General features: G+C 41.6%; 2 protein-coding genes across 2 annotated transcripts in view; both read left to right on the top strand.

Annotated features, from left to right (window-relative positions):
- Positions 1-14,083, top strand: part of nrn1la (neuritin 1-like a) — a 77,876-nt gene that overhangs the window by 19,145 nt on the left and 44,648 nt on the right. The gene's annotated exons all lie outside the window — the stretch shown is intronic.
- On the top strand, positions 3,735-6,686 carry LOC121949871 (E3 ubiquitin/ISG15 ligase TRIM25-like). The gene has a single exon (XM_042495689.1). It carries the CDS (start codon positions 3,742-3,744, stop codon positions 5,311-5,313), a length of 1,572 nt encoding a protein of 523 aa, XP_042351623.1. The 5' UTR covers positions 3,735-3,741; the 3' UTR covers positions 5,314-6,686.

A 14,083-nucleotide genomic window follows, 5' to 3' on the forward strand; every position in this document is an offset into this window, starting at 1 on the left:
AGGAGGTCAGTGGCTCCGTCCACCACAATATACCTCCCACTTTGTCTTCTTCACAGGGGAGCGGTGTGTGTGGGAGCGGCTGCGTTTTTCTCAGCTTATGCATGCATGTGTGAGCTGCTGGATCAATGGGACTACATGGTTCATTTCCTCTGACTTTAGTAAGAGAGGGAGGGAGGACGTGGAAGGAACAAATAAAAGAGAACATCAACAACATGCTCAGTAATAACAGTGATTATGACATAAATTGTCATGATAAGTCCAGAGACTTAAGATAATAAGCCTTTTTCATAGCAGATGTTCGACCATATAAAATGTTGGAAGTAGCTTCTGTGACGTCACCCCATTTTGAAGCCTTGAGTTTGTCGTATAGGCCGCTGCAATCTTGGATATTTGGAGGCAGAAGTGACCGTATTTGGACGACAGGGTGGAGATAACTCCAACGCGAGCTGCAAGCTGGCTTAGCACGATGCATTTACAGCTGTGGTTAACAATGATAGTGCTAATGCTAATTTTTGTTGGTAAAAAACAGGTTTAAAACAATTAAAACAAGCAAACTATCCAACACTTTAGAATACTCAACTTGCTTTGCTTGGCCACTTTTGTAAAATGAGAGGAGGCCAGGAGCCAAACCTATGCCTGTTTCCAGGATTTTAGGACTTTTCTAGAATTTTAGGATGTTTCTAAGATATTAGGACATTTCAAGTATTTTAGGACATTTCTAGGATTTTAAGACATTTTTTTTTATGATTTCAGGACGTTTCTAGGATTTTAGGACATTTCCAGTATTTCAGAATATATTTGTAGGATTTCAGGACATTTCAAGAGTTTAAGGATGTTTCTATGGTTTTTGACATTTCTCAGATTTTAGGACATTAGGGGCTTGGCTAGGACCTCCACTGGCGCTTGTTTTGATAAACAAGACTTATTTTGATGCTGTTTTTTGCACTCTTGCACTTCATATATACTTAAAGTACAAAAACATTTCCTGGTGTGAATAAGTTTATTTTTATTGTGAATTCAAAAATGGTTGGGGGGGCCACCTAGTACTCAATCGGGGGCCAGATTTGGCCCGTGGGCTGTAAGTTGACTATCACTGCTTAAGGAGGTATTTTAGTACAGCCAAACACTGAACAGGACCAAAACATGAACCTACAATTTTATTTTTTTTAAATAATTATCAGGTCATTTTTACTAATTTCTTGCAAATTTTGGGGTAATTTTGTCTTTGGTTGCTCAGTCCCTTCTTCCCATGTTTTTGAAAGAAATCAAGTCAATTTGCTCAGATTTTAAAGGGTTAATGGGCTAAATTGTGCAAAGGTTTATTCTTTTGAATAATAATAATAATTAAATAATAACATTATAGCTCTGGCTAACTTTTGCTACCATTTTCACCGTCTTCTTAAAGTTATGGTTTTGGTGAGATAGATGCCTTTAATCCCAGAGCCGCGTCATGCTACAGAGAGCAGCCTGTATCGTCATGGCGAGCCGACTGTCTTCCTGGTGCGTTTTATGCCGCTCTGCTCTGCGCCGCACGCTGCTGTGCTGCCATGTGATGCTCGTTGTCTCTGTGCTGTAATGCGCTGTGTTCTGCTGACTTGTGTTTGGTCTGGAGAGGTTGTAACTTGTGTCTCATCTGGAGATGTTAGCTCATGCCTCGGGAGAACTTCATTAATTCATCTGAGATCACTCGCTCTCTCTCGCTCTCCGTCTTTCATTCTCGCTGCTTTTCTAGGACTTCTCCGTCTCTTTTTGATCTTGTTTTCAATTGTCGCTCATTCTCATTTCTTCTCCTTGTTAGGGCGTTTGTCCTCCTGTCCTGCGTCTGTGCTGAAATTCCCTCTTAAATCTCTCCGTCTCCCCCTCTCTGCCTTTACATGCCCATCTCGCAACGTCTGTTTTATTGCTTTACATAACACAGGCTAACTAAACTGTTTTTTACACATCAATCTTTCATTACGGCTCCGTTGTGAGCTCTCCTTAACAAGCTTTTAGGCTGAATAATGCACCGACCGGTGGCCAGCGGCCTCTGCTGCAGGTCTGTGAACATCAGCTGTGTGTGTATGCGAGTGTGTGTGGCTATTATCAGATTCACATTCTCGTAGGTCAGATTCATTTCCATAGCATTCACCCATCTGCTGCTGGCATCGCTGCGGACAGCTCTGTGGCCCTGGAGGGAGGTTGGAGCGTTAAGTGCCTTGCCCAAGGGTGCAAAGTAGGACATATGGGCAATTTCTCAATTAGTTAAGAAAACGACTGAAATTGTTAGAATTTCTCATGTGGCACTGTGAGCCGTTCTGTCTCGCTCCGTCGGGCAAAAATAACTAAATAGTGAAAGAAATTGTGAAGGTTAATGTGACTCCTCAGCATTAGTGGACTCAAACTAGCAGCGGGATCTATATTCTGTTAAAGTAGGAGCCGGCATCTGTTTCCTCAAACATGTTAACTTATTGTAAATCAATAGTCTGTGCCCCAAGGGAAAGGTCAAAAAGGTTTACGGCGGCTATAATGACTCTGTGGGGGATTACTGAGGTTGAGTTTGGATATATTTAGTAAATGTTTAACTCATCAATATGAGTCACTTCCAAAAACATTCTGGAATACATCCGTTCCTAGGTAAGTGACACCACATTGTCCATTCCCCAGTGTGTGAAATTCCTACAACAAGTACGTAAAATTATTTTTGGGGATGTCTCAAAAACCAGGCTTACTATCACCTTAAACAGTTGAAAATTTGAAAATCCAAGGATTATTTCTGTTGTTTTTTTTGTTTGTTTTGTTTTTTACAGTTTCTGGCTGTGATGAATGGTGTAATTTTTGGTAATTAAAAAAACCCACTGTGCCTTCCAAAGCAGCTGGCCAAAAATTTTGAAAGAAAATAAAAGTTAAAAAAACATAAGGCATGTTTTCTTTAAAAATTGGCAGTAAAAAAATCCAAAACAAAACAAAATACATCCATTTTAAGTTGTATACCCCTCCTCCAAAACCAAATTTAAAAAAGGCTCTTGAGATGCCCCCCCGATAAATAACGAGCAGTTCCTGTTTTATTTGAATATTCTATATTTAATAATCCAATCCTGTTTTTAATTCATTATTTTTTTCATAATGTATATTTAAAAAAGCTATTATATAGTAATAAAGTAATAAATACTGATTTTTCATCACCTTTTAAGTGTAATATGGTGTTAGTGTTGACCACTGTCCATGTAGAGTGACCTAGATTAGTTCAAAACATTATTCTTTTAGCATAAACCCTGATAATCAGTCATGCAAAGCTATTTTTAAGCTATATTTTATTATTTTAGAATACATATCTTTGAAATCACGGCTCACCTGATCTGTTTTTTTTTGCTTTTCGTTGTCATGAGTAAACTGAAAACGGCTATCAACCTCTGGTTTAAACGCCCTTAGCATTAAAATGCAACCCATCGTCTTTGTAGCTTCCGTGTTGTTCCCACTTCACGACCTCAAAGCACATGAACACAACAAAGTCAGAAGAATGACTTCCCAGGTGGGAAACTCCCACCTTCCAACATCACATGAACGCAGCATCTGTTCATAGATTTCCCTCCTCCCTCCCCGTCAGATCTACAGTTTAAACACGGGTGTATGCAACATGGTGAAGAGCAGCGAGCCCTGGCATGCCCTGTTTTCTGCAGAAACACATGCAGTTTAGATCAGAGCTCAAACTAGTTTCACTTCTCAGAAAGTGAAACTCAGACGGTCGCTGTCGCTGAGGCTGAAATGGCGCAGAAAGGTGAACAGCGGAAAACTTTTTCTTGTTTTATCTGTCGGGATCAACTGAAAGATCCAGTGACTATTCCCTGCAGACACAACTACTGCATGAACTGTATTAAAAGCTTCTGGGATCAGGAGGACGAGAAGCAAATCCACAGCTGCCCTCTGTGTCGGAAGAGCTTCACGCCGAGGCCTGCGCTGGTGAAAAACGCCACGTTAGCAGTTGTGGTGGAGATACTGCAGGAACCTGCTCCTGATGATCGCTGCTACGCCGCACCTGAAGATTTGGCCTTTGACAAACACCTCCAGCCTCATTACAACTCAGCACCATTAAAGAAACACAATCTGGTGGACCCATCAAAGAGGCTCCGAGAGAACATCTGCTCTCGTCACGATGAGGTGATGAATATGTTCTGCCGCACCGATCAGCAGTTTATCTGTTCTCTTTGCCCGGTGGACGAACATAAAGGCCACGACACAGTTTCAGCTGCAGCAGAGAGGACTGGCAGGCAGAGAGAGCTCGAGGTGAGTCGGCAAAACATCCAGCAGAGAATCCAGGACAGAGAGAGAGATGTGCAGCTGCTCCAACAGGCGGTGGAGGCCATCAATCGCTCTGTTGATGAAGCAGTGGGAAACAGTGTGAAGATGTTCGCTGAGCTGATCCGTCTCACGGAGAAGAGAAGCTCCGAGGTGAGGCAGGAGGTCAGATCGCAGCAGAAAACTGAAGTGAGTCGGGTCAAAGAGCTTCAGGAGGAGCTGGAGCAGGAGATCACCGAGCTGAAGAGGAGAGACGCTGAACTGGTGAAGCTCTCGCACACAGAAGATCACACCCAGTTTCTACACAGCTTCGCCTCACTGTCAGCACTCAGCGAATCCACATCCAGCATCAGTCTCCATCCTCTGCGCCAGTTTGAGAGTGTGACAGCGGCTGTGTCAGAAGTGAGAGATAAACTGCAGAACGTTCTGAGTGAGATGTTTGACGTGGACGTTTTACTGTCACAACTGAAGGCTAAGACCAGAGCTAAGTTCTTAAAGTGTTTCAGTAACCTCACATTTGATCCAAACACAGCACACACACACCTGTTGTTATCCGAGGGAGGCAGAAAAGCAACAAAAATGAGTCATAAACAACCTCATCCAAGTCACCCGGACAGATTCACCAAATATTGTCAGGTCCTGAGCAGAGAGAGTCTTACTGGACGTTGTTACTGGGAGGTGGAGTGGCAAGGAGGAGACGCTTGTGTAGCAGTCGCGTACAGTAATATCCGCAGAGCAGGGGGCTCCAATGAATGCAGATTTGGATACAACGACAAGTCTTGGGCGTTATATTGTATCAGTGGTGGAAATCACTTTTGGCACAACAATGTCCACACTCCAGTCTCAGGTCCTCAGTCCTCCAGAGTGGGAGTGTACCTGGATCACAGTGCAGGCGTTCTGTCCTTCTACAGCGTCTCTGAAACCATGACTCTGCTCCACACAGTCCAGACCACGTTCACTCAGCCTCTACACCATGGACTTTGGATTGACTTCTGGTCTGAGCTGTCCGAAGTCACCGCTGAGTTGTGTGAACCTAAATAGACAGAAGTCATTTAAAGGTCCGGTGTGCAGGATTTAGGGAGATACATTATAAGGTGTCTTGACTGTATGCTACTGTGAGACTATTGTGCAGCATCATGTAGGCAAGGCGGCTTTATTTGTTTGACGCATTTTATACAACAGGACAATTCAAAGTGCTTTACAGAGCAAAGGTCAGATGTTAGCAGGTTTTTTTTGTGCAGTGGGAATGAGGGTTTATTGTAGCAACACCCACATTCCCAACAACATGTATATGTTATATACACTGGTGAAACCGAATTAACCCCTTTAAAAGTCACACAATAACGCAAACAATAGTCTGGCTTTGAGATCGATATAATGGCTTAATTTTCCTGTTGGAAATCACTGTCTGACATTAAGATAAAGCTGTGAAAATACACTTAAATTGATATTGATTATTTTAGGTGGGACCTTTTTTTTAGCTGGTTAAAATACATTTTGTTGCTGACCCCCATCCACAGCAGTACATTGCTAAGTTTCCCACACAATCCCAATCCAAAAAACCTTTTAGCAAGTTAAACTGGACTTTCTGCTGCTTTTACCACAGTGCATTAAAGGAACTTACAAATGACATATAGTTCCCTTTTCAGTAGTGACACAAATCCAAATAGTGGCAGTAGTTAGTTACAAACTTATTATTGGTTATTTACATATGAAATAGTTAATACGAACCAATATGCAGGCAAGTTTAAACTATCTGATAGTTTTACATATTTGGGCATAAAAATATCATCTGAAATAGAAAATATTGTCTCTATTAATTAGAACCCTATTTTGGACCTCGTGGCTGAGCTGCTACAACGATGGACATCATTACTCATTTCCTTAATTGGATAAATTAACCTTCTTAAAATGAATATACTTCGGACATTTCTTTACTATTTCAGAATATACCACTGCACCTGTAAAAAAACTTCTTCCAAAAAATTACAAAGTCCCTCCCTGATTTTATCTGGAATAACAGGCGCCCACGACTAAAATCGTCTTTGCTATATTTACCATTTGATAGGGGAGGACTTCAGTGTCCCAGCCTGCAGTGGATTTATTGTTGTGAACACATTTGAAACATTTGCATTAGTTTGTTATCTGAAGAAAGCACAAGAGATGAGAAAACAAGCTCTTAATCAGGATAAACTGTAGATTTATAAACTTTGTAGAATTAATTCTTCACGGTAAAATTCATTTTTTTTGCAAGAATATTGGTCATAAATTATTTTGTAACTTTATTTTATTTGTGTATTTTTGTATTTTTTGCTGATATCTGTAAAACAAAGATGACCCATGCTTTGTATTGTGATGGTGTGTCGTAATTCCACATGTGAAGGGCCAAACTGACGTGACACAGAAATAAAAACTAACTACATTAGTACATTTGAAGCCTCCTGTCACTCTGTATCATAAAGTAAATGAAAGAATGACAATATATCTACTTTGGATTATAATTAAAGCTGGCTTAACCACATCCATCAGTTCAGAGTAGTGCAGCGAAATCCAGATCTGAACCTTTGATTTGTTAACCCTTTGCAGCAAGCACGAAATCAGCTGAAAGGACAAAAAAGCTTGATGGGTGTTGATGACATTTCAAGAGCAAAAACACTGAGACAGAACATCTTCACAACAGCAGCGCTACTATATATTCTGTCACATGTGCTATTTAAACATCATGAAAGAAAGATTTAGGCTTCAGCTTTAGTTTTGAAAACGATTCAGCAACAGAGAGGATCATCATATTTTCTCTTAAAGTGAAAAGTCACTTTACGTAGCCGTCAGATAAACTAAATCTGTTCCTTTAGCGACAGATGAGGTTTCCTGTGCGTGCAGTCTCGTCTGGAGCGTTATTTGTGCCATTTCACTGCTCTCTGATAGGCTGTTATGTAATGTTGTGTACACTTGCACACAACACCTCATAATGCTGCATGGGCACTTATGAATAAAGCCGACATTGTAACTTTGCATAATTTTGACAGAAACTGTGATAATTATTTTTGGAACACGGCTGCATTTGCATCAGCTTTGAGTAGAATCAGAAATGGCGGCAGACGGCGGATTATAAACAAGGTAATTATCTCAGGGTGTTGCGTGGTAAAGGCATACAAACAAAAAATCCTGCTAGACTGAAGATGCTCTGCTCACAAACACTAACTCTGTGTTTGGGTTTTGCCAAATGGGCTTCCCAGAGGTGATGTCAGCCTCATCAGGGCAGCCAATATTTTTAGTTTTCATTTTTAACAAATGTTTTTGTAAGCACTTAAGTTTCTCCCGATTTTATTTTTTTTACGTCGCCGTGAGGAATCGAGTTTATTGCTCAGCAGGTTGCACTTAAAACACCCACGGAGCTGACAGAGTCATCAGACGAGACAACCGAAAAACGGCTAGAATGAGTTAGAGGGAAAGTTCACTCTAATTTGTTTTTAATTACCTGGCTGCTGGCTCTAAACTGGCCACAGAACAAACAAATGAGTGTTGTAGAGTCCGAACAGGCCAAATACAGCGCTGCAATTTGTATCTATTTCAATCCAAAATGTTTTTGCTCGCAAGCTTCGAGTCATCTATATTCCATGATGTACGTCTGCCAAGAAACAGGTGATTTTGGAAGAAAAACTTCATCTTATGGCTCCCCGCTCTCTTCTCCTGTGGCCAGGTGCGTTTGTTTTATTGTCAGGCGCTGTCCTCATGCGCAGGGAGGCTGATGGGAGCAACTCTGCTGAATAAAACACAGGCGCTGATGTTAAAAGCTTCCTGCCAAAATGATTAGATCCTCCACCTCCTGAGGTGCAACAGTCACTGAGGTGTGTGTGTGTGTGTGTGTGTGTGTGGCAAGAGATGCATTCAGCTTTTAAACGCCTGGAGGATCCCCAACCACTTTGCACGCACACACACGCATGCACACACACATGCTTTTTTGTAAGGTGAACAGACATTCCTCAACGCACGCCTTTGTTCAAAAGGCTTTTTAATCACCCCTGTGTTGCTCTGCAGGGACTGAAACTGAGGCAGGAGTGTGTGTGTGTGTGTGTGTGTGTGTGTGTGTGTGTGTGTGTGTGTTGTCTCCACTTACAATGGTGTGTGTGTGACAGAGACCAGTAGGGAAATCACCAGGCGCAATCATGACCACACATCGCTGCTTTCTTTGTTTTATACCAGAGACTGACAGATATTTATCACAGCAGAACGACTTTGTCTCTGTCTCATTTTCTGAATCTCTCCGTCCGTCTCCATCTCTCTTGCGCGTTCTCTGTCTCCTCCACTTCTAAATCTACTTTCTCTCTGTCGTTTCCTCCCTTCTTCACAGCTGGAGCTCAGAACACTTTAACTAACTTCCAGACAGCAAACTTGCACGATTTAAGTGGTTGCATTTTTAATCAACTGTCATTTACTTCTCCTCTTTCTCCCTCTCAAGGTGTCCTCTTCTCCCCACTTCTTCTTCACAGGCATTACTACCTCACCTCCCTCCCCTCTCATTCTTTCTCTCCTCACCAACCTTTCTTTCTCGCTCCATCGTCCCAACTTTCCCCAGAGCCTCCTCTAACTTTCCTCCCTTTTTTTTTCGTCCTCTCTTAAAATTCTTCCCGGCTTGCTCTCTCTCTCTCTCCCTCTTCCTCTTTCTGTTTCTCAGATAAATGCATCAGTCGCTCCCACTCAGAGGATTGCCTCCCTTAGATCGTCTTGTGTGAGAGTGAGGTTGTACCCATCAGAGTCGGTCTCTGGAGGAATTCACTTTACACATGTGCTGCGGCGGTTCAGATCCGAGACTTATACATATTCATCGACGTAACTCTGCATATTTCCAAAAATGCGGAAAGTCTGATGTGTTCCTGTCCAACTTTATTAAGTTGTGTTACGTGCCGCTCTGTGTGGTGAGATGATGCAGAGCGGCGCTGGAGATTTAGTGGAGGGTAAACCAGTCTAAACTACCAGATTTTATTCGTGGAATACTATAAATCTGCAATAACTCTTTGTAGCTCCTGATTAGTGAAACAGTTTCCTCCAGTGCCTCAAAACATCTCTTCTAGCGATGCTGATTTATCAGTTTGAACTGTTAAAAAGTAGCATTTTGTGTTTAGTAACAATGGCCCTGATTTATCAATTCAGTGCAGATCCGAGCGGAGGAATCATCCTTTGAAAGGGTTCACTTGTGATTCATGAATCACTCTTAAGACAAGTGATTTAAGCACATTTTTGACCCGAGTTTTGAGCTCATTTTAGAGTCATATTGGATTTTAGCTTTGTCCGGCGTTGTTTTCCGTACAGTGTGCAGGGGGGAGCGAGCACCAATTATCTGCTTCTAAACGGCCGTCGGAAGGTCGGATGAATTTCTGACATGCAAGAAATTTTGGTCAGCCGACACCGACTCTCACACAACTGAAGCAGAGCATATAGCCCTAACATAGCTAACTCTGTGTGTGTATGTTGGGTTTAAATATGTTTTTAACTCATTCATAAGACATACCAGAATTGTAGATACAATTAGCCAGATTTTGCAATAGCGTCAATTAGTTAAATATATTAAGGGAGTTAATATTTAACACTGTCAGCTTGTTAGTTGGTTATCCGATTGAGACAGTCACTGTGCCAAAATCCACCAGTCAGTATCGGCCGGTGTTAATTTGAGACTCCCTCTGATCTGTCCAACTCTGTTAGCAGTGGTGCCGGCTTGTCTGGGCTTCAACCCACCTTAATCAGAGTCTGGATGTTTGTTTGTCAGTGGGAAATATAGGTTTTGGCAGTCAGTTTGTAATTGGCTATGCACCAGCAACTTAAAGCCAAGACAGAGCCTTATTACACAGGTTTTACTCCCTAAATCCCTCCCCAAATTGGCATTTCTTCCAGTGATCGTTAGTTGGAAATACAGTACGAGATGTTTGTGTTGTGAATGAGTGAATAAATGAGAGTATGCATGTGAAATAGTTAAGAAATAATCAAACATATTAACATTTGGTGAGAGAACAAAAGAAAAGAGAAACACAGAGCAGTGCTGTAGTGGAGGATTTTGCTCCCACATCTTTCTCCAGCAGTTTACACTCACTTATTGATCCAGATGCCACAGACATATACTGTATCACCTGGTGGAGACACTGTATACCCATCAGCAACATGCAGTCACTGTACACTACAGCACTGCAGTCGTTTCAGCCCAGTCTGTTGACTGGCATCCTAACACATCTTGTTCTTCGGAACAGAGACGATGGACGTGGCCTCGGTGCGGCAGATTTGCTAGGTGAACTGAAAGAAGCACGGAGTAAAAGCAGAGAGTTTGGAAGATGTTGCAGTACTAATGCAGCACAGAGCAGTGTTAATGGTTTAGAGAGCAGCAGCCCTGCATTTGTAAATACAACAATTTTAACTTTTCTGTGTGAAAAGGTCCAGAAACCCTTGTCTGTGACGTCATCAAGAGACTCTTTGTGAAGCTGCTCCATTGAAAATTAATGACTTTGTGGACCCAGCCTTAGTATGGAGGAATCCTTTGAACATAATGCATGAGAAAAATGTATGTATAGGTACATGGGAATATAGGTAGAGAGGTACATTAGTAAGTAGGTAGGTAGGTAATTACATAGGACCGGTGTCAAAACCTGCCCTCTTAAAGCAGCATTTCCCAAACCTCTCTCTGAGTACCACTTGTCTTTCATGTTTTTGATGTCTCTCTGCTACAGCCACTGCCAGCACATCCATATAGGCAAACTAGGCAGTTGCCCAGGGCAGCACTTTGGCAAGGATGGCAAAATGTGTGCCAACTATTCGTGAGTAAATTGCACATAAACCATAAACTCTTATCATACTAGGCTGCGTTTACTGTAAGCACAATGAATTGTTGAGACGTGTTTATCACACTGCATCTGCAGCCGCATCGCTGCCTCACATCCTGCCCCCAGCTCTCAACAGCCAATTTCAGCCAGGCCAACACTTTGATTGGAAACTTGTCTTTGGAAAAAAAAAACAATCGAGGATAAGGGAGCAGGTAACATTACTGAGTGAAAGTTTTCTGTGTGTTATTGTAGTTGGATGTTAACAAATGTAGAGTCTGAAAAGGCAAGCGTGGATGTTACATTTTACTTCTTTTGAATACGGTGTTAAATACTGGAAAATATGTCATCCTTAGCGGCCATGGAAAATAAGCTGACCATGAAAGTTTAATGAATCGAAAGAGCTGGACATTAATTTGGTCTTGCAAAACACTGTGTACACACCTGAAAGGCAGACCAAGCTTTATGTGCCCTCTAGTTTATATTATGATATTATAAAATTGTATTGTTTGGAAAAATGTGCTGTCATCACTGTGTGTATAGAATTTTGAACCAAGTTATTGAAGTTATTATGAAGATCTATTTGGTGCGTTATTTGTGTATGGATCCACCAAACGCCTGCATGATGAGACATGCATACTTTTTACATTGGTGACACTTCGAGCACGTGATTGTTGCACTGGCTATTTGCATTATGTGTAAGTCATATTGGTGTTTGTTGTTCCTGTTTCTTGCTTTATGTGGCATTTTCACCTTTGTGTGTTAATGCTGGTATGGAAGACTTCATTGCAAATAGAGGGGCAGCATAATTGTTTTTTGCCCAGAGCGGCCAAAATGCATGTGCCGGCCGTGGCTCCAGCACAGCTTATTCAAATGATCAGATTGTTATGAGCTCCTGAAGCTGCTTGCTGACAGACTGATCGTTTAATTCAGATGTGCTGCAGCAGGGAGAGAACTAAAACATGCAGGACAAGTGGTACGTGAGGAGAGGTTTGGGAAACGCTGCCTTAAAGTAATACCAAAAGAGTACTGAATTTGATATCTTTTTTTCCACCCTCATTTGATACCCATCATGTGAATAGAAGCTTTAGGTCACAGGCATGTGGAAAAAATTTCTAAAAGTTTTGGCGGTATCTTGGCACGATGAACTACTAACTCTGTCAAATAACACATCACATTAAATCAAAGAATACTTGCAGTGACTGACTGTGAGCAAAACCAAACAAATATTGATTTTTCTTTACATCTGGATACAAAAATGATACAATGACATGCGGATGGGTAGCATCAGGTTGAAATGCTGCCAGTAACGATGTAATATAATGAGCACAAAGGTCCCTGTAGGGCGGGCGGGTTGGTCGATGGAACAAATCCCAGACTTTCATGAGAGAGTAAGGTGTTTGCTTCCCATTTAATGTGATGGGTTTTTTTTCTACGTCTTACCATGTGCCTGTTTTTCCTAAACTAACTTCTTTCCTAATCCTAACCATCCGTGCCAGCATGTGCATTTGTTGAGGTCGCGGCATTGGTTGCCATTTTCTTCTGTTGCCTGAACATAACCACATGCAGCGTAATCCCACTATGTCCCTGGTTTGACATCATGGTAGCGACACCCTGGAACATCAACAGTAGATGCAGAAAGATACTTAATACAGCATCATATTTACACGTGGAAGTCCACTGCAAAGCGGAGATATGCGACGGCTCAGAATGAGAACCAGTTGTTATTTTAACTTTATATTCATTACGTGACGTCATTCATGGGGTGTTAATTTGTTAGATGCCATACAAACTACTGAATGTGGATTTTTTAAGATATCATACAAACCATTGTATGAGGATACATTGGTCAGAGATGGTCTTGTTGTGTTTAATCCTTGTTTTCAGCAAGAGCCTCGGGCAGTTAACGGATTGAGTCAAGAAAACAATTAGGACAATTATCAAACCTCTCCACAGAGTCCCAGTGGGCTCCATCATTTCTCTGATGTTTTTCTGCCTGTTGTAGAGACAGACATGCAGTATAAGAGTGCAACAAAATGCAACTACAGTTTGTCAGTATGACTGATTTCCTCCACAACTGCAAACTAACAGCGCGGCCACTCTTAAATGCAAACGAACAATATATGCTGGATAGTTCCTGCAGTCGAGGTGCAAACTCTGGGTGTTGATTGAAGTAGAAGACTCATTGATTGGTGCTGATTACTGTTGGATATGAAAGTGAATACCAAAGTATGCTTTACATATTATAGCAGAGCGGAGTGAGATGAGCGCTGTTGTTTAGAAGGCAAAATGCATTAAGTCAGCGTCCTGCGATGGCTGTGAATAATCTTTTACACAACAAGCAGCAAACAGTAGCAAAGCTGAATGTTAATTTGTTGCCGTTGGAACAGAAAAGGGGTGTAGACAAGACACAGCAATGAAGATATCAGTCCTCCTCTGCTGTGAAAATTATTGATTGACAGCAGCAACCAGCCGATTAAGTGAACTAAACCTGTGCAAAGATTCGGGGCTCAGAGAAGCAGCGAGTCTCCCTCATTCACTCTGCAATGTGGACAGCAGCAGCCACTGTGAATAATGAGATCAGCCCACTTTTATACTCTGTTGAACCTTTTTTTTTTTTTACAGTTATTGTAATTTGTGTATGCTAGTTAAGGGGGACGGTAATCCTTTTGTTAGCCCTCAGGTTACACTGCTGCAGGTGTGAGTGCATACCTGGTGTAGAGCTGCATTGATTTTCTAGGGAAATGTTGCTGTGGAGCGTGGAGGAACAACTAAAACGGCATACAAAGTGGAAGCGGATGTTCTGCTGACAAGGCGTATTGAGTGTAACCATAGCATGCTGCAACCATAGCAACATTTATTACCAACCAAAGATGGTAAATGGCTTGTTTGTCATATCTTGCTTTAGCTTTAATATGTGGCATTTCTTTTGACTTATTCTCCATGCATTAAGGAGAAAGTGACTTTAATCATGTCATATTATCATATTATTTAGTTCAGCCACTGGT

This window comes from Plectropomus leopardus, chromosome 11 (assembly GCF_008729295.1).
Source record: "Plectropomus leopardus isolate mb chromosome 11, YSFRI_Pleo_2.0, whole genome shotgun sequence".
Lineage (NCBI taxonomy): Eukaryota > Metazoa > Chordata > Actinopteri > Perciformes > Serranidae > Plectropomus > Plectropomus leopardus.